This window comes from Gymnodraco acuticeps, unplaced genomic scaffold, assembly GCF_902827175.1.
Source record: "Gymnodraco acuticeps unplaced genomic scaffold, fGymAcu1.1, whole genome shotgun sequence".
NCBI classification, from domain to species: Eukaryota; Metazoa; Chordata; class Actinopteri; order Perciformes; family Bathydraconidae; genus Gymnodraco; species Gymnodraco acuticeps.
The window spans coordinates 33,534-54,910 of NW_022990660.1; the positions used below are offsets into that span (position 1 = coordinate 33,534).

At 39.3% G+C, this 21,377-nt stretch overlaps 1 protein-coding gene across 1 annotated transcript; it reads right to left on the reverse strand.

Annotated features, from left to right (window-relative positions):
• Window positions 1-15,079: 15,079 nt before the first annotated feature.
• Window positions 15,080-18,716, reverse strand: LOC117554942 (AT-rich interactive domain-containing protein 3A-like). Its single transcript, XM_034229570.1, has 2 exons — window positions 18,363-18,716; window positions 15,080-15,963 (listed from the first exon to the last, which is right to left on the reverse strand). The coding sequence occupies exons 1-2, from the start codon at window positions 18,396-18,398 to the stop codon at window positions 15,277-15,279; spliced, it is 723 nt and encodes a 240-aa protein (XP_034085461.1). The 5' UTR covers window positions 18,399-18,716; the 3' UTR covers window positions 15,080-15,276.
• Between the last annotated feature and the right edge of the window lie 2,661 nt (window positions 18,717-21,377).

Sequence of the window (21,377 nt, forward strand, 5' to 3'; positions counted from 1 at the left end):
AGGTATTTGTGTTCAACATGTGAGAAGTAGAAAGTACAGGTATTTGAGTTCAACATGTAAGAAGTAGAAAGTACAGGTATTTGAGTTCAAGATGTAAGAAGTAGAAAGTACAGGTATTTGAGTTCAACATGTAAGAAGTAGAAAGTACAGGTATTTGAGTTCAACATGTAAGAAGTAGAAAGTACAGGTATTTGAGTTCAACATGTAAGAAGTAGAAAGTACAGGTATTTGAGTTCAACATGTAAGAAGTAGAAAGTACAGGTATTTGAGTTCAACATGTAAGAAGTAGAAAGTACAGGTATTTGAGTTCAACATGTAAGAGTAGAAAGTACAGGTATTTGAGTTCAACATGTAAGAAGTAGAAAGTACAGGTATTTGAGTTCAACATGTAAGAAGTAGAAAGTACAGGTATTTGAGTTCAACATGTAAGAAGTAGAAAGTACAGGTATTGGGTTCAACATGAGAGAAGTAGAAAGTACAGGTATTTGTGTTCAACATGTAAGAAGTAGAAAGTACAGGTATTTGTGTTCAACATGTAAGAAGTAGAAAGTACAGGTATTTGGGTTCAACATGAGAGAAGTAGAAAGTACAGGTATTTGAGTTCAAGATGTAAGAAGTAGAAAGTACAGGTATTTGTGTTCAACATGTGAGAAGTAGAAAGTACAGGTATTTGGGTTCAACATGAGAGAAGTAGAAAGTACAGGTATTTGTGTTCAACATGTAAGAAGTAGAAAGTACAGGTATTTGTGTTCAACATGTGAGAAGTAGAAAGTACAGGTATTTGGGTTCAACATGTGAGAAGTAGAAAGTACAGGTATTTGTGTTCAACATGTAAGAAGTAGAAAGTACAGGTATTTGTGTTCAACATGTAAGAAGTAGAAAGTACAGGTATTTGGGTTCAACATGAGAGAAGTAGAAAGTACAGGTATTTGGGTTCAACATGGAAGAAGTAGAAAGTACAGGTATTTGAGTTCAAGATGTAAGAAGTAGAAAGTACAGGTATTTGGGTTCAACATGAGAGAAGTAGAAAGTACAGGTATTTGTGTTCAACATGTGAGAAGTAGAAAGTACAGGTATTTGAGTTCAACATGTGAGAAGTAGAAAGTACAGGTATTTGTGTTCAACATGTAAGAAGTAGAAAGTACAGGTATTTGGGTTCAACATGAGAGAAGTAGAAAGTACAGGTATTTGTGTTCAAGATGTAAGAAGTAGAAAGTACAGGTATTTGGGTTCAACATGAGAGAAGTAGAAAGTACAGGTATTTGTGTTCAAGATGTAAGAAGTAGAAAGTACAGGTATTTGTGTTCAACATGTAAGAAGTAGAAAGTACAGGTATTTGTGTTCAACATGTAAGAAGTAGAAAGTACAGGTATTTGAGTTCAACATGAGAGAAGTAGAAAGTACAGGTATTTGTGTTCAAGATGTAAGAAGTAGAAAGTACAGGTATTTGTGTTCAACATGTAAGAAGTAGAAAGTACAGGTATTTGAGTTCAACATGAGAGAAGTAGAAAGTACAGGTATTTGGGTTCAACATGTAAGAAGTAGAAAGTACAGGTATTTGTGTTCAAGATGTAAGAAGTAGAAAGTACAGGTATTTGAGTTCAATATGTAAGAAGTAGAAAGTACAGGTATTTGTGTTCAACATGTAAGAAGTAGAAAGTACAGGTATTTGAGTTCAAGATATAAGAAGTAGAAAGTACATGTATTTGAGTTCAAGATGTAAGAAGTAGAAAGTACAGGTATTTGAGTTCAAGATGTAAGAAGTAGAAAGTACAGGTATTTGAGTTCAAGATGTAAGAAGTAGAAAGTACAGGTATTTGAGTTCAACATGTAAGAAGTAGAAAGTACAGGTATTTGAGTTCAACATGTGAGAAGTAGAAAGTACAGGTATTTGTGTTCAACATGTAAGAAGTAGAAAGTACAGGTATTTGAGTTCAATATGTAAGAAGTAGAAAGTACAGGTATTTGTGTTCAACATGTGAGAAGTAGAAAGTACAGGTATTTGAGTTCAACATGTGAGAAGTAGAAAGTACAGGTATTTGTGTTCAACATGTAAGAAGTAGAAAGTACAGGTATTTGTGTTCAACATGTAAGAAGTAGAAAGTACAGGTATTTGTGTTCAAGATGTAAGAAGTAGAAAGTACAGGTATTTGAGTTCAACATGTGAGAAGTAGAAAGTACAGGTATTTGAGTTCAACATGTAAGAAGTAGAAAGTACAGGTATTTGTGTTCAACATGTGAGAAGTAGAAAGTACAGGTATTTGTGTTCAACATGTAAGAAGTAGAAAGTACAGGTATTTGTGTTCAAGATGTAAGAAGTAGAAAGTACAGGTATTTGAGTTCAAGATGTAAGAAGTAGAAAGTACAGGTATTTGAGTTCAAGATGTAAGAAGTAGAAAGTACAGGTATTTGAGTTCAACATGTAAGAAGTCAAAGTAAAAAGTCGTCAGAAAAAGAAGTAGTGGAGTAAAGTACTGATACCAGAAACATGTACTTAAGTACAGACTTCTAAAGGTTGTCCAAGGGACTAGTTAGAGTAAACACGAGGATCTAAATGCAGACTTGAAGGGACCAACTTTATGCAAACATGTCCACAATGCAAATCACTTCTGCATATAGACGATGAATCCACGGAGGAAATGAGCATTAGCATGTCCCAACAGCTGTGCTGCTTTCTGTCTCTCTAAAGCACGTTTACTCGAGAGGAAGCAGGAGAGTCCAAATATGACGAGCATAATGACAACATCCACTTTTAAAATGTATAAAATGAAGTATTTAGTGACGTTTCGGTAGGATATGTAGTGTCAGATCTGTATAAAGAAGGGCATGACACTGGAAAAACCTTAATCGGAATATACATAGCTCTTCTGTAATGTGTTATAAACACTTTAGGACAAAGGTTGCACAATCTTTTTTAACGAAGAGACCACAAAGCTTCATTTAAAAGAAGTGTAATGCCAATTGTGTGCTTCATTTAAGGCACAAGTGTGGCACATATTCCGATCTGTGGCTGCACAATGAATCGAATATTAATCAGAATAACGATATTGGCTTCCTATATTCAAATAAACAGGATTTTCTGGTGATATTGCCGTTTAAAATGCTCCACCTTCTGAAAACTAGAGTCTGAAAACTCAGTATCACTGAGCAAACAACGCAAACATGCAATGAAGAAATGTGAGGAATAATCGTATTCTAGGTTCTTTTTTGTGTTGCGTTATGTCACAGCGATGAACAGAGCATTAAGGGATTGTTGATTTAATTTGGGGTTCAGAGTTTTGGTTTCAATTGGAGACGATTCTGTCGTATTTTGATGCAGAGATTTGTACATTAAAAGCAGGAATTTAGCCATTCGTGGAATAAAAGCAGTGTTTTTTCTAATGATAAAAATAAGTGTTATCATCGTCTGGCTTCTGAAGTTACTAAACGTTTTATTTTTTAATTATCCAGAATTGTTATATTGTTTAAATTTGATATAATATTTTTCATTTTAGTTTCAGAATTGTCAGTGCATTCATACTTTTCCTCGAAGAATATGAATACTTTGTTTCCTCCACTACCCTCCTCTAGCACCATTACCACCCCCCCCCCCCCCCTCTCCCAGTCTGTTGTTGGGAATGTTCCCCGTTTGAAGAGTTAACTCTTTAATTCTGTCTGGAATGTTTCCTCTGGGTGGGGCAGCGTTAAAACAGACCACCAACCCCCCCCCCCCCCCCCCCCCCCTCTCTCCCAATAACCCCCTCCCCCCCTTCATCTAGCTACTAAATTCAATACCTCTATTTCTGGTCGGGGGGGAATCGTCCACACGTGGCTGTTAAGAGCCGGTCAGCACAAAATGAAGCTCAGTGAGATTACACTCTAAAGAAATACATATGAAATTGCATTTGCATGTGAAAAAATGGCCGTAAAACTCTGATATTTTATAGTGTAGTAGATATATGCCATCCACACTCATGTACCAAAACACAGAGAGCAGTGTTACAGATTACTCTCAGAAAAAACTAGTAAGAAATGAGAACTACTCTGGGATACAGGAGATGTAATCCACATTAATACGAGTCAGCTGCCACAAGTTGGTGTAAAAAAAAACGCTTTTCTGTCACCAGAATCAGAATTCCTTTAATTGTCCCAAAAAGGGGAAATGTAATGCCTTCGTCGTCAAATAACAATTTATACGGTAAACTGCACGGTTTCCTTTATTCCTGCATTCAGGTATATATATTAAAAGACAGTTTTAGAGCCGTCAGCACAAAATGAAGCTCAGTGAGATTACACTCTAAAGAAATACATATGGCCATACTGTAAAACTCTGATCTTTTATAGTGTAGTAGATATATGCCATCCACACTCATGTACCAAAACACACAGAGCAGTGTTAAAATCTCATTCAATCAGATTACTTTTAGAAAAACTCAGAAATGCAGCACTCTGGGAGATGTAGTCCACATTAATACGAGTCAGCTGCCACAAGTTGGTGTACGAAAACACTTTTCTGTCACCACTACGATCAAATGACTCTTCATATCTTACACTGCACTTTCGTTAAATTCAGGTATTTATATATTAAATGACAGTTTTAGAGCCGGTCAGCACAAAATGAAGCTCAGTGAGATTACATTCCTACATAATACATCAGAAACTGGCAACTGTGTGTGAAAAGATGTTGCCATCACCCTGATATTTTATCCACACTCATGTACCAAAACACAGAGAGCAGTGTTACAGATTACTCTCAGAAAAAACTAGTAAGAAATGAGAACTACTCTGAGATACAGGAGATGTAATCCACATTAATACGAGTCAGCTGCCACAAGTTGGTGCACGAAAACGCTTTTCTGTCACCACTACGATCAAATGACTCTTCATATCTTACACTGCACTTTCCTTTATTCCTGCATTCAGGTATTTATGAAATGACAGTTTTAGAGCCGGTCAGCACAAAATGAAGCTCAGTGAGATTTGCTATATCAAACAAAAGTGCCATCACTGTTTGGTAACACTTGCACTATATACAGGAGATTTACCCAGATCAATATTTAATATAAACTTAGTTTGAACGACTTTTCTGTTTGCCCCTGACTTTTATTATATCATAACTCTTCATCTATTACAGAGCACTCTTATTTTATACATTAATACTGTCTATAAATGTCTCAGATGTCATTTTATAACATGTTTATTTAGTTTTAAAGGTCCCATGTCATGCTTTTCTGGTTCTTACCGGTCCCCTTGTGAGTTATGAAGGTTGTTCTGCATGTAAACGGTCTGCAGAGTCACAAACCCTCAAAGTACACCCTGTAGCGAGTAAAACTCTAACACAGAGAAGACCTGTCTGTGCTGCCCCAGAACGCCTCGTTGGACATTTCTCTTTTTCCATTTGTTTCTTCCGGGAACCAAGTGATGTCGCGGAGCTCCTCACACACCAGGACCTTTAGCGTAAATGTTCAACTATCAGGGAGTCCCCATTGACTTGCATAGAGCTGCCTGGTTGGTAATAGACGAGTTGGGATGGTGGAGAAATGCTCTCCGCAGACCCATGCTCACAGCGTTATCAACCTTTTTCTTTCTCAATATCAAGCCACACTTATTGTTTTGACTTCTGCTGTGAGTGTGTGTGTGCTCAGGATGAGTTTTGCGCTGTATCGCCGACCCGGAAACCACACCAGTAAGCCAGCTCACTGAGCAGCGAGCCTCGCAACGTCCCGACCAATCAGAGCACACTGGGCTCACAGGGAGGGGGGGGGGGGTAGGAGCTCCAATAAGCCGTTTAGGACAGAGAGTGAATACACAGACTTTACAGAGATGCTGTGAGAAACCAATGTGAGTTTGGAACATTGAACAATGTAAATCTATTCTAGTCGACTTCAACAATGGAACTATGATCAGTAGAAATGGCCATGACATGGGACCTTTAAGTAAAAAAAAAAAAGTGCCTTAGCTTCAAATGTTTGCAATATTATCGATAAAACTTGGTTTTTAAAAAGACAGATTACTTTCCTGTTTTGCGCCTTTTACGATATCACATAACTCTCCATATCTAACCCTTTTACGATATCACATAACTCTCCATATCTAACCCTTTTACGATATCACATAACTCTCCATATCTAACCCTTTTACGATATCACATAACTCTCCATATCTAACCCTGCAACGTGACTTTTATTCTCGTATTCCCTACATATCTCAGCTTGTTTTTATTTGAATTATCTTGGCTTATTCAATGACTGTTTAAAAATGTATTGTTTCTTTTGCACAATGTCCTAATTATTTGCAAAATACTATGAGCATTGCCATTACACAGCTCACACGACAGGCTCAATGGATAAATACTGAGATAATAATGTTATTTCTTAACATTTGACCCCTCATTTGTGACATTTTCCAAATAAATCAGACGATTCAAATGAGGTTAAATGTTTTCCGATATTGCCCTGAACAAAAGCAGGAAACTAGGAGAGCAAAAACCTAATTACACATCCCTGATTGTTCAGTGTGACGCTGTTATTGTGTCTCCATCCTGACACAACCCGTAGCCATAGCAGTCGAGCTACATTTAGCACACAGTAGCATCGATCACAACGACATGGCATTTAAATAAAAACAATCCAGCGTTAAAAGGCTTTTCATCCAGCTGCTGTTAATGAGGCAGAAACGCTTCACACTGCATTAAAACATAAACTGAGGAATCCCAGCGACACGCACCATAAGCATGAGTGTGTGAACACCGCAGTGTGCGCAACATGCTACCAACACACACCCTGGGAACAGAGGGAATAGAAAGACATGTACAAGTTGAATAATATCTGCTTTTATCGGTCATTAAACCTGAATGTACCACTTCAAAACACCTCTTGCACAAAACTGATGTCTGTTATTGCAGATTTTTCTCTTATCTTGTACATTTTTCAGTTCTGATTTAGTCAAAGTGCAATCATGAAACGAGAAGAGAGGAAGATGGTCAGTGAGTCAGTGGGTGAGTTCAAAATAAAGTCAAAATCAGACACCTTTAGTCGGTCTAATCTGCACTCAGATCAGCGCTGCAGCTAATTTGGAAGTGAGGTTAAGCATCGAGTGTCCGGAGCATTTATCACAGATGCCAGATACATATAAGGGATTAGGAAGATTCACATTGTGCGGTCGGACGGTAATTCCAGCCTTATTGCATCAGACAGGAAGTCCAGTAAACAGAACAGGACTGAGTACACATTAAGTACACATTACATACATTTAAAACCCACTGACAGCTCTGAGAGACAACCAGCGATACATCCAGAAGAAGAGATAGAAACCGGGTCAGTTTGCAGCGAGGAGTAAAACACTAAGAGAGTGGGCTGAACAAACTGAAACGTTGACTTTAATTACAGTTATGAAAACACTGTTTCAGTTTACTTAGTTAAACAACATTTGGTTAGTTTTAAAATAATTAAACTGATATTTACCACGACTTTTTTGCGGATTGAGAAAGAAGTACTTCAAATGATACATTAAAATGTACTTGTGTTTATGAGCACGTGCGTCTAACATTTGATTAATTCAGAGCATCGACTTAAAACCTTTTAGTCTTCTTAACTTTTCCAGGTTTAGCACCGTCAGAAATCCAATAGGAGTCCATCTGCTGAACAGCTTTAGGGAGGGATACTTTCAAAATGTAATCCGTTACTAATACTATTTTACATGACATGCTTTTACCCAAAGCGACACAAACTCAATACTGTGGGCACTTTGGGGTGAACGACACGCAGTGGGGTTCGGACCTGTGCTCCCCTGATCCCAACACCAACGCACTAGCCCACTGCGCCACACGCCTCCTCCCTATTTACCTGTAAAGGTACGTAACCAGTAACGTAATCTGATTATCAGAATATAAAAGTAATGTAACCTGATTACTTTACTTTTAGATGTCCTCAATATCAAAGGCATCGCAAATAAATCCTATAAAAGGAATTATCAATCAAGAAAAGAAGAACCTGAGATATTTAGGATCAGAAATGTGTCCTCTTGTATTTTAGGCCTACTTACAGAATAGTATAGTTTACAAAATGCACATTAAACATGTATTAAAAGCAAACACAGTATTTTTTGTTTCATAAATCACGTGTCCAGATACTGCATGTAAGAACAATTATATGAATGAAAGTAGCTACTACCTATACCATATCATTCTTTATTATAAAAGGCTTTATAACATCGTCACCCTGCTAGTAATCCCAATGTTACATCCTTTCAATGTAACTTTACAGAATACAGTTACTTGTATTTCTGTTTCCTGATCCAACAACTCATAATCCCGTTACTCCTTGAATGCACCGTCCTCCTCATTCATCATAAATGAGACATACACGAGGCCAAGCATACCTGCCTCTAAAAACACACACACACACACACACTCCTTATTGATCTCTGCAGCCGTGCAGATCAACCACTTCCTGCTCGATGTGTTGCCGTGGCGACAGTTAAATTATGCAACAGTTCTCAGCAGAAGAACAGTTGCAGCGTTTCCCACAGAAACCGTGGCCTCGCTCACATGGGAGTTTTAGAAGAGCTTTCTTTATATTCTGCAGGACAGTCAGGCTTCTGCACTGGTTTTCTAAAGTAATAACCATGTTTTTAATCTACGTTTTGCAGCATATTAGCGCCGCACGATGACAAATGAATCGGAAACGCAGTTAGCACATTATTTAGAAAGGTAGAAATGTGCGAACATGTAGTATTGTGGAGCAGCAGAAAGGTCCTGGTATTCAATCGTTTCAATTGACTCTATTTCTCAATGAAACCGTTGTAACATTGGTCCTTCCTCTAATACAGTAAATGTAATACTAGTCCCATTTGTTGTTTTTCCCCCAAATATAGCAACAGACCTCTCTTCTGATAATAACGCATCAGGCTGCCATATCTCCCCTGCATTGTGCGGAGCAACTCGCTCATGAATAGCTCGTGTGGTTTTATATTAGCAACCAAAGATAAGTGGATTGGAAATAAAACCAGTCCTGATTCACCACTAGACCATCCCCTAATCAAAGTGTATTAAGCTAATTATCTAGCTTTTTATTCGCTATATTTCCACTGGATTCTACGGAACGACTCAAGTTGGATTGTTTTTGTATGGTTTCCCTTTAGCACAATGTGTGGATAGTGCGCACTGATTGGTTAGAGAGAATCACCACTAGCGTTACACTGTAAATGTGTATTTCAACTTGTATATGTTCTACTTTTTTAATGCCGTTGTATCTCTATTTTGAGATGTTTACATATTAGAATTGTGTATTCCAACCCTTTTGATTTCCCTTATGTGCAATGCCTTGTTTTTATACTGCAACATTTCCAAAATTGGGATCAATAAAGCATTTCTTATCTTATCTTAAACCCTCACATTTGAGATAACGTTGCTGCTAACACCAGGCACATGTGTGCGAGCTGAAAACAAATACGTTGCACAATTGAGGAAGTTGAGACGCTCCTTTGTCTGGCTGCAAGTGAAAGGATCGAGAGTTGCGTTTGAATTTATGCTCGAGCTGTTTTTATGGGACGTTCCTCTGATCTAAGAATCCTGTCCTGAGTGAATATAGAAAAGCATCTTTACACCTAAACTGAGGCAAGCCAGCCGTGCATTGCAAAGGAACCAAATGAAGTGCAGTTGAGAATGCTTTGTGTAATTTCCCTCATCCTTACAGTGTGTTAAATTGACCCTTCCATAGTGTTTTATTCCTCTGATTTGTATCTTCACGGTCAACTTGTATATTTTGAGATGTTTCTACTCTTTGAATTTCTCCTTATGTGCAATGCCTTTGTTTTTAATGCGGCTTCAACGCAAACATTTCCCAATTTTGGATCAATAAAGTACGTCTTATCTTAGAGCAGCAGATAGTTAGAGACAACCCAAATATATCCACCAATCTGTGGTAGACATATTATTATAATGATTCAGCTCTGGGAAGCTCTGGTGTCAGTTGGTTTGTCTCGGTATCACTCTCTGCGATCACAAATAGACAACGTCTCTTTTGTCACAAAGACAAGTCACACAGGAACAGTTACCCAGGTGTGAACAACTTCAACCTGTTTAACCAAAATCCTCTGCATTCACACAGCCTGCAGCCGCGCAGAGTGACAACCAGAGATTCAGGATGGATTTTACGGACAATAAAACAATAATTGGGGAAATCTTAAAGTGTGCCAGGATCTAATGAAGATCCATTTGATTCATCGTAACAACAGCTGCACAATTTGGTAAAAATGCTATTATTCTGACTGATTTTGCAATAAATTCACGATATTAAAGGATATTAAAAATACCATCATTAACTCAGATATTTCCACATATTTTGCCTTTTCCAGATATATAACTTACTGGGATTTTGGGAGTTGCAGAATTCCATATTGGGCTTTTCATAGGCAAGGCAAGTGTATTTAAACAGCACCTTTCAACACAAGGCAATTCAAAGGGCTTTACAAACATGACAGACATTAAGAAACATATCATAAAATGGCATTTAAAAACACTAGCAAAGATAAAACAAATAATACATTTTATATTAACGTCGCAGCTCTAATCGTTACACCCACACAACATTTCTCTGCAGCCCAATCACCACATATATACCGCCACCATATACAGCTCGATTAAAACCATTAATCACACTGGGATTATCTGGGGGAATGGAGGGGTCCATGTGATGGTGGTGTTAGTGGTGGGATTACAGAGGTCATGCCTCCTCTGTCCTGGAGGCCAAAAAGACGCCTTTGTCGTCCCGTTGTTTGACATTTATTTACTCCGGGTTGAGGTCACCACACATTCATCACTGACAGGAAAACACCAGCTCCTCGTGTCTGTCTGTGTCCCCAAATCTGACCCCTCACTCAATATTCAAATCATTAGAGAGGAGGACAAGAGCAGGGAGGCACGCTCTGAATATTCATCTGATTTGATTAAGTGGAGAAAAAATCTGTTTCAATGAAAAATTAATTATGTAAATTCCACATTTTGCATCGAAAGGGAGCTCAATTTTGTCCTTGGACCAATTATTAATACACGATGCAGTAAACGTTAAATCAATGTTCTTATATTAATGGTTAAATTAAGGGATATGTTTTTTAAGGGACACACCGATCCCACTTTTTCTGCAACTAACGATCATTTTTCATTATTTATTAATTGTTTAGTCAATAAAAAGTCAGACAACTGTTAAAAAAAGTGCATCAGATTCTCTCAAAGCCCAAATAATGTGCAACACCTCTTGTGTTGTCGGTCGGAAACCCGAATATATTCACTCTGTTGTGATGGAATGTTTGTATTGCATTCAGACAAAAAGGTTGAGCATTTGTATGAACATGTTAAATATATTTACACAAGTATACAAGTGTATAAGTACTTCTCCCACCTCTGCTTTTATGCAGTACTTTGACTTGTAATGAAGTTTTCGACAGTAATGCATCGGTACTTTTTTTGAGTACACCTCTGCTTTTAGATCATGATAAATGTTCTCCTACATTATTACAGGAGAGAGAAGAAGAGGAGGGGGGGGTCGGTATTTGCGGCATCTGCCAGGCCTCTCGAAGACAATGACATCAAAACACACACACACACACACACACACACACACACACACACACACACACACACACACACCACACACACACACACACACACACACACACACACACACACACACACACACACACACACACACACACCCACACACACACACACACCACACACACACACACACACACACACACACACACACACACACACACACACACACACACACACACACACACACACACACACACACACACACACACACACACACACACCACACACACACACACACACACACACACACACACACACACACACACACACACACCACACACACCCCCCTCCCCCACAGCTGAAACCTGAAACTGCCTGAAGAGATGAGCCGTCATTAAATACTGCAGAGCTGACATAATGACAGGAAAGATAAAAGAGAGGAAACACAACCAAAAAAAGGCCAGAGCCATTTCTCGTCCCATAATGCCTCCCCAGACCCCTCCCAGGCTGAAGCCCTGCTCATAAAATAAAACACAGAGGCGGTCAAACACAACTCTGATCTTCTGCTCGGACAAAAACACCTCACAGAATAATGAAGCCTTCATGAACCATAAGACAAACACAACAAACCGAACTCCACTGGTGGTTTTATGAGACCAGTCTCAGATGCCTTCCTTCAACGCTGAAGTATAGGTATTAGAAAGTGTGTGAGTGCAGCGATCGGATATAATGCCATTATTAAAGAATCCTTTGGAACTTGGTGACATGTTGATCATACATCTTTAAACGTGCGGTTGCATCAGTCCAAAACCCAATGATATGAACTCTTATGCAGAATCAAACTTTGATGCTGTCGGGATGCACCAGTTGGACCAATGATCACTTCCTCGTCTGCTCTATACAATACAAAAAAGTCCATCCGGGTCGAAAGGTCTTTAAATGTCTTGGTTTGTCAAACCCACACACATTCACCTTAATGAGATATCAATCAGAGAACAGCAAGAAAAAGGGATATTTTTAGAGTGCGAAACAAATATTAAGACAAGGGAACAAACATTTAACATAACACTACAACACCTATTTATACAAAAAGGTATATATATATATATATTTAAACTAGGGCTGTCAATTTAACGCGTTAATAACGCAAAAAAAAATTAACGCCACTAATTATTTTAACGCATGTGTATTTTTTGTCCTCGGCCGCCCCGTAGTTTCAGAGCGCATCGAGTTTAAAATATCATCTACAAGCTGATGCTGACAGCCCTGCTCCTGCCGCCCGCTTGCGGCAGACCACACTTCCACGCTCACCGGCAGGCACCGACTGGCTATTGGCAGGACCGGGAGGGTGTGTGTATGTGTGGCCCGAGCGAGCGAGAGAGAGACCTTACGTGCATTGTTGTTGTTAGCATCTGGTGCTAGCTAGCTGCGCTAACGGATACAAGGAGCTGTTTAAATGAAAACATTTTGCCACAACTGCGCCGAGCACTTGACTTTCTGCAGGAAGCCAGACAGTGGGACATTGTACGAAAAGTCAGCACACTCAGCACGGATAGTGCGCAACATGATTGCAGCGTCCAGGCAGCTCCCGTTCGAGCATATGCCTTGAGTTGCACATAGCTCCAACGATCCATCACACACACACACACACACACACACACACACACACACACACACACACACACACACACACACACACACACACACACACACACACACACACACACACACACACACACACACCACACACACACACACACACACACCACACACACACACACACACACACACACACACACCACACCACACACACACACACACACACAACACACACACCACACACACACACACACACACACACACACACACACACACACAACACACACACACACACACACACACACACACACACACACACACACACACACACACACACACACACACACACACACACACACACTACACACACACACACACACACACACACACACACACACACACACACACACACACACACACACACACACACACACACACACACACACACACACACACACACACACACACACACACACACACACACACACACACACACACACACACACACACACACACACACACACACACACACACACACACACACACACACACACACACACACACACACCTGAATGCCACATTAAGCCAGCGGAGGAAAGCAACTAAGTACATTTAATCAAGTACTTAAGTAAAATGTTGAGGTACTCATACGTTAGAATATTTCCATGTTCTGCTACTTTGTACTTTTCCTCCACTACATGTATTGAATACCTTTAGTTACGTTACTGGATGAATGATGTGAAGTAATGATCAATCATTATAAAACATATATATATTATTCTGAAATGGACCAATCTGCACAACGATTACTTTCACTATATTTTGATGAGAATACTTTTCTACTTTTACTTGAGGAACATTTTGAATGCAGGACTTTTACTGTAACAGAGTATTCCTACACTCTGGTACTTCTACTTTTACTCAAGTACAAGATCTGAGTACTTCTACTTTTACTAAAGTACAAGATCTGAGTACTTCTACTTTTACTCAAGTACAAGATCTGAGTACTTCTACTTTTACTCAAGTACAAGATCTGAGTACTTCTACTCAAGTACAAGACCCGAGTACTTCTACCTTTACTTAAGTACTAAATATAAGTACTTCTTCCCCTCCACTTGGCTCCCAGCATTTTGTAACACTGTGATGAGGCAATATTTACCTTCAAGGGAAAGTGCACTTGGCACGCAGCCGAAAAAACTCTCGGACTTGGATGTGTGTGTGTGTGTGTGTGTGTGTGTGTGTGTGTGTGTGTGTGTGTGTGTGTGTGTGTGTGTGACAGGTTGCTACTGTGCACTACATCTAAACTTCCCACCCGTCCCAAAATCCTTATGCTGACCCAACCACCCACCGTTCTGACTCTACTACCTGGATCCCAGCCAAACACACACACACACACACACACACACACACACACCACACACACACACACACACACACACACACACATCACGCACACACACACACACACACACACACACACCACACACACACACACACACACACAACACACACACACACACTAGCTACACACACACACACACACACACACACACACACACACACACACACACACACACACACACACACACACACACACACACACACACACACACCACACACACACACACACACACACACACACACACACACACACACACACACACACACACACACACACACACACACAGAGATGGGAGTGTGAACACATTTCTCCCAGCTTGGCTCTCTGCCAGGACTCACTTAGGAGGATTTTTTTCTTTGCCACAAAAGCCGATCGGCGGTCGTCCGTCTCCTGAGAGTTGAAGTGTTTCACACGGATTCCGAGGGAGAGATTTGTTCTTCAATCAAGATTAAACAGACGCTCACAGCGGGGGGTAAACGGAGAGATCATGTAAACCCTCGACGGGGGGGGGGGGGTGAAAGGAATTACTAATCTGGGGCACAATGGACCGTGTTTTGATTGGCAGTTTATTAGATTTCAGGAAAGAAATACTCGCCCAGAAAGACCCTCTCAATTTGGTCTTTCCAGGAAAGCAGAGGGTCTATCATTACACCCAAGTATACAGATCCAGCACCAGACACTTTTTAAGTTGACTTTACTTTTTGACTTGAAGTATTTGTATGAAAGTTGCTGCTTGAGTTTTTCAGTATGGATGATGCGTGCACTTAGTGTAATGTTGCCAAACCATGGCCCGTACCTGTCTGAATTGATCGTCGAAGCCCCAGTCGGCCTGTCCGTTGGGGGAAGTTGCAGATTGGGGTCCCGCTGGAGAAAGACCCTCATCTGGTTCCTGCTTCACTCTGATTGGTGGAGAGGCAGATCTCTGAGGGGCGGATGCCGAATAACTACCAAACGGACGAGGAGGGATTCTGGAGGCGTTTTGCTGCAGAGCGAGGGTCTGCTTTCTGAGAAACTCCAAACCACTCGCACTCCCTTCCTCTTCCTCACTGCCTTCATCTCCCTCCATCATCTCATTATCATCATCCTCATCCTCCTCCCCTCCTCGATCCTCATCATCCTCTCTTTCCGAGTCGACGCTGCTCTGGTTGGACACTCTCGGAGGCAACATTACCCCGGGAACACCGAGGCTTTTCCCCATGAAAGAGGCCGCTCCAGATGCTCTTGCTGCTGTCAGAATTGCCTGCTGAGCGGCCACTTGTTGAGCGTACATGATGTGAGCTTCACGAAGTTTCCTCTCCTTCCTCTCCATCTCTAGACGGGCGTGTTGTTGGCGTTGGAGCTGCTCCATCACGGCCTCCAGCTTCATGCCCCCCGAGGAGCCGCTCTGAGGGAAGCCCACTCCTCCTGAGGCGTCCTGAGACATGCTGGGCTGTAGAGGAGGAGAGAAAAGGATCCAAATATGAGAAACGAGTCACAAAATTCAAGCCACTGAATGCATTCAAATACCTACAAATGTGACTATGACGTACTGTAGGGCTAGTAAAGTGACATTAGAATGCAATTAAAGCAAGACATGATGCATGGAAAGTCACAAACATGCCACTGAATGGAGGTTATTACAAATAAATACCCACTTGTTACTTAAATGGTAACGTTATTTGTCCTTTCAGTAGGTAACTACACACACAAAAATAATGTTTAGCTGCACCACTACTGCAAAATGCAGTAAAACTAGTATTTTTGTATTACATGTAGCCCTACTCCTCGCCCTTAACATATTAGTTCAAACTAACATTAGCTGGTTTTAAATAGTCCAAAGGAAAAGTTGATATAACTTCTGATATCTTAATTAAAGAGGAAAACAGTCAACCAGAGTTCAAATCAATCTGAATGTCATTACACCATTATAGTTACAATTAGCATTAGTTGGGTTAATTAGCTTTAGTTAGCATTATGTGGACAACAGTTGAGAAAAAGGCTTGGACAATTTTGGAGTGGTTTTAGGGAGTAATTGAGGATGCTGAATCCATTTCTTCCAATTTCAGGATCAGAAATGGCAGTTTTAACTAAATAAATAAATAGCCATATTTGAACTCCTGGAGGACTGATTTTGATGAATTGTGGGTCAATGTTGATGCTTTTGAAGGCGCTGGATCATTTGTATAGCTTCTATTTTCTTCATAGGTTTACTTCAACTCAGTTTAAAGTTGTAGGATATCTGACCACAGTCATTCCAACAGTCTTATTATACAGGAACAAATGCATGCTCCTTGCACACTTCAGAAAATCAAAGCTGCACTAGAAACCCAGGAGTCTGATAAGAAAATACCATGGATAATCCAACCGTATCTTCATGTAGTAAAAGCGTCTTGCTCTGTAGTCAATGTTTGAACGGAGGGCCTGAGCTGAGAGAGTGGGAACATCCTCAGCATCTCAAAAACAAACCATACTTGTATAAACAAAGAAAATATGTATACTGAGGTGACGTAGGGGCTCTGAATGTGTACAAGAACTCCCTGAGCATGTGTGAAAGCAGAGACATACCCATAGTGTCACCAGGCTCATTGCAAAACAGATACAACCATTGCAAAAAAATGAAAGCAACCTCAAATGTCTTTAAAGGAGTCCTGCAAAAATGCTTTAACACCAACAAAACACAATAAACTGGTATCACCATGTGAGAAAAAGCATGAACAAGCTAACAAAGTATTCCTATGATGTATCGTGCAGGGATTTTAATGCCAAAATATGAACATTAAAATCCTTTTTCAGAGCATTGGTGGAAATATTTGGTCCCAATTACTATTGAGTTTTAGCACTGACAGTAAAATGGTCCTTTGAAAGCCAATTACTTTGTACAGGAGGAAATTCAAATACAGCAGAATCGAAAACTAAACGACTAGAAAAAGTCATTCAAGCTTCTTTACATTGAAAAGGATGATCAAATTGACATTAGAATTAAATTACAGCAAGATATGATGCATGGAAAGTCACACACACACACACAACACACACTCATGTTTAGCTGTACTGCAAAATATACTTAAACTAGTATTGTTATATTACATGTAGTCCCTACTCTCCATTCACATACATGTTCAAACTAGCATTAGCTGCTTTACAAAAACAGTCAACCAGAGTTAAAATAAATCCGTAAAAAATGTCAGATGTGGAAAGTAACTAAGTACATACATACTTACAACTACTACTTTATACTTTTCATCAACTACATGTATTTGACATCTTTAGCTTCTTTGTGTGAACTTTTAACCTAATGGTTCTCTAGAAAAGAAATAAACAAAAAAGGTACCAACAAATTTAATTATCCAAGAAATTACAAATTTAAATAGTTTTTTTAATCAAATCGTTGTTTATCTACAAGATTAAAATGCTAATTGATGAAATAATCCTCATATTATCTAATAATGGCATAGTAATAAATGACACATGGAGGCTATTTTTCAGCATAATTACTACTTTTTAATCTTTAAGTACATTTAGCTGATTTGTACTTTGACTTTAAACACGCTTTCCAGTGCAGTACTTCTACCTGTAATGGAGTATTTTATATATTGAATGTATTATTTAAGTGAAGAACACTTCTCCCAGCTCCTTTCCGCTTTAGCTGGCTGCCACATCCTCACTAATGGATGTTTGTGAAACCGTCAAACAGGCAGAACTACAACATAGAGACATAAAGAAGGGTTTGAATCAGTATAAAGAGTAAACTACCATAAGGTCAAACTATCAAAGTTTGCTTCTGTTTTTTGGGGGAAATGACTCCACTAGTTTTTCACAGCTGGTTCCAGATAAATATAAAGGACTCACCATCTGTGCCTTACTGCTGCTCGAGTTGTCCACCATCCCTCCTTCCTTCCTCGAATTTATCCTTCCCTCGTTTGTGGCACTGGTTCAAACACTTGTAAACACACACACACATACACACACTCACACACACTCAGAGATACATGCACCGACCGATCCTCCTGCAGAAAGCCCGCTGTGTGAGTGCTGTTTCCAGGGCAAACCTCTCCGAATAGTCCCCCTGGTTTTCTGGCTCTTTTGCCCCCCTGTAATTTTAGGGATTTCCTGGTTTAATAGCAAAGGCCACCGACTGGAAAACGGCCCGGTCTCATTTCTCATTTCGGGGAGGTAACTCCCTTCAGTCGCTTTTCTTTTTTTCCTCCCTTCAATTGAGTGACACCCCCCGCGTGGCGCATTAAGCCCCGCCCCCTGACAGCAGAGTACTCGAGTACAAGTACTAATACTCATTGTAGAAATACTCAGTTACTTCTACTCCACTACAGTTCAGAGGTAAATGGTGTACTTCTCCTCCGCTACATGTATTTAATACCTTTAGTTACTTTACAGATGTGGATGAATGATGTGAAATATAATCAAGTGTTAAATCAGACTTTAGTTCCACCTGGAGTAAATCCACCAGCTACCCTGCAGTATACAAAGTACTTCAAACTAGCTGCACCTTCACCAGCTTTGAGAACACTTTCATGATCAATCATTATAAAACATATATATATATTATTCTGAAATGGACCAATCTGCACAACGACTACTTTTACTGTCGCTACTTTCACTATATTTAGATGAGAATACTTTTCTACTTTTACTTGAGGAACATTTTGAATGCAGGACTTTTACTGTAACAGAGTATTCCTACACTCTGGTACTTCTACTTTTACTCGAGATCTGAGTACTTCTACTTTTACTCAAGTACAAGATCTGAGTACTTCTACTTTTACTCAAGAACAAGATCTGAGTACTTCTACTTTTACTCAAGTACAAGATCTGAGTACTTCTACTTTTACTCAAGTACAAGATCTGAGTACTTCTACTTTTACTCAAGTACAATATCTGAGTACTTCTCCCACCTCTGGTAAAAAGTAGCCTAATTTGGACTTCATAATATAGTGAAGTACAACTGTGATAAAGTAAAAGTACTTATACGCAGTGGTGGAAGAAGTACTACAAGTCAAAGTCCAATATCTTACTTGAGCAAAAGTAGTAATTCTGAATCTGAGATGTACTATTATATGACATTATTAGATAATAGTATTGTTGCATCAATTAGCATTTTACTCTTGTAGATAAACAAAGTTTTGATACAAAAAATATATTATTTTATTATGTTGGGTCATTCTAGCTGCTTGTACCTCAAACAGAGGGTTAGAATCTAAGTAGTACACAGGATTATAATGATTAGATTATAGTTATTGATGCATTGATGAGTTAATACATTAAATGATGAAGATGGCGAGTAGAGTTATAACAGAAAAATATATTCAAACGAGTAAAAGTACTCCTTGTACTATAATAACATAATAATGTAATGTAATATAATGCTACATATTGATCTATGAATCATATGTACAGTTAGGATTGATAAGAATGCCAAATTGCTTTGTTGGAAATGGATCTTCTTACCAGAGAGAACATTACAGCTTTCTCTGAATGATAAATAATAAGTAATGCAATGTTTAAATGAAATCTATTTGAACAGTAAAGGCCAGCTCGCTGTCATCGAGGACTCAGCCTGATGGAGATCTGCTGCCCCCTAGTGGATACAGGTTGATAATGCTTTCTCTTCAACCTTATTAGATTTCATTTAAAGAGTTTAGATCCCATTGTAAACAATTATCAATTACATATGAACAGTTTCCTTTTTTCTTTCTGAGAAAGTATAATTACTTTGGACTTTTAAAGCAAAAGTCCTGAATAAAACTTAAGTACAGAAGTATTATCAGCTAAATGTATTTACATTTTAATATTTAAATAGGCAGTATTTTATGTTTACGACTAACAAATGTACATCACTTTAAAGAGTCCTCTCCTGCTGATGTTCAGGTGTATATCAGTATGGAGTGTCTCTACTTTAAAGAGTCCTCTCCTGCTGATGTTCAGGTGTATATCAGTATGGAGTGTCTCTACTTTAAAGAGTCCTCTCCTGCTGATGTTCAGGTGTATATCAGTATGTAGTGTCTCTACTTTAAAGAGTCCTCTCCTGCTGATGTTCAGGTGTATATCAGTATGTAGTGTCTCTACTTTAAAGAGTCCTCTCCTGCTGATGTTCAGGTGTATATCAGTATGTAGTGTCTCTACTTTAAAGAGTCCTCTCCTGCTGATGTTCAGGTGTATATCAGTATGTAGTGTCTCTACTTTAAAGAGTCCTCTCCTGCTGATGTTCAGGTGTATATCAGTATGTAGTGTCTCTACTTTAAAGAGTCCTCTCCTGCTGATGTTCAGGTGTATATCAGTATGTAGTGTCTCTACTTTAAAGAGTCCTCTCCTGCTGCAGCACAGGCAGTATTATCATACTGCCTGTGCTGCAGCTCCTCTTTTCACCCTCTGTCTGAAACCAGAGCCCAGTCTGCTCTGATTGGTTAGCTGGCCGGCTCTGTTGTGATTGGGGGCTAGAAACTCCCTTTTAGTCTTTGCAGAACATTTACATGCATTAAAAACCATAGAACACACTACAGGAGAAGAGATAGCACACACAAAACACAAGGGCCTCTTTAAATTGTATTGTATTTAATTTGTGACCAAATGACTTTGACCTGCACTCTTATCTGCACACTTACATGTTAATATATCTAACAATCCGAACCCGGTTATGTAAATATCTTAACAGTTAATATATCATTTTATTTTTGTAATATCTTTTTACGTTGTACTTTCCTGTTTTTCACTCTCACCGTGTTGCTGTTTTAACTCCGGAAGTCCCCACAGGGATTAATACAGGTCCATCTCATCTTAACATACTGGGTTATTAGAAGTTCATTTCTGCATAATTTCACCGAAGAATATCCCGTGTTTATCAATGTAAAA

What these genes read in the sequence shown, in the direction of transcription:
- LOC117554942 (XM_034229570.1), bottom strand. Translation starts at nt 18,398, where the DNA reads ATGGTGGACAACTCGAGCAGCAGTAAGGCACAGATG. An exon ending in GCAGCAGTAAGGCACAGATG is followed by an intron (nt 15,964 to 18,362) that starts GTGAGTCCTTTA and finishes CCTCCTCTACAG; the next exon opens with CCCAGCATGTCTCAGGACGC.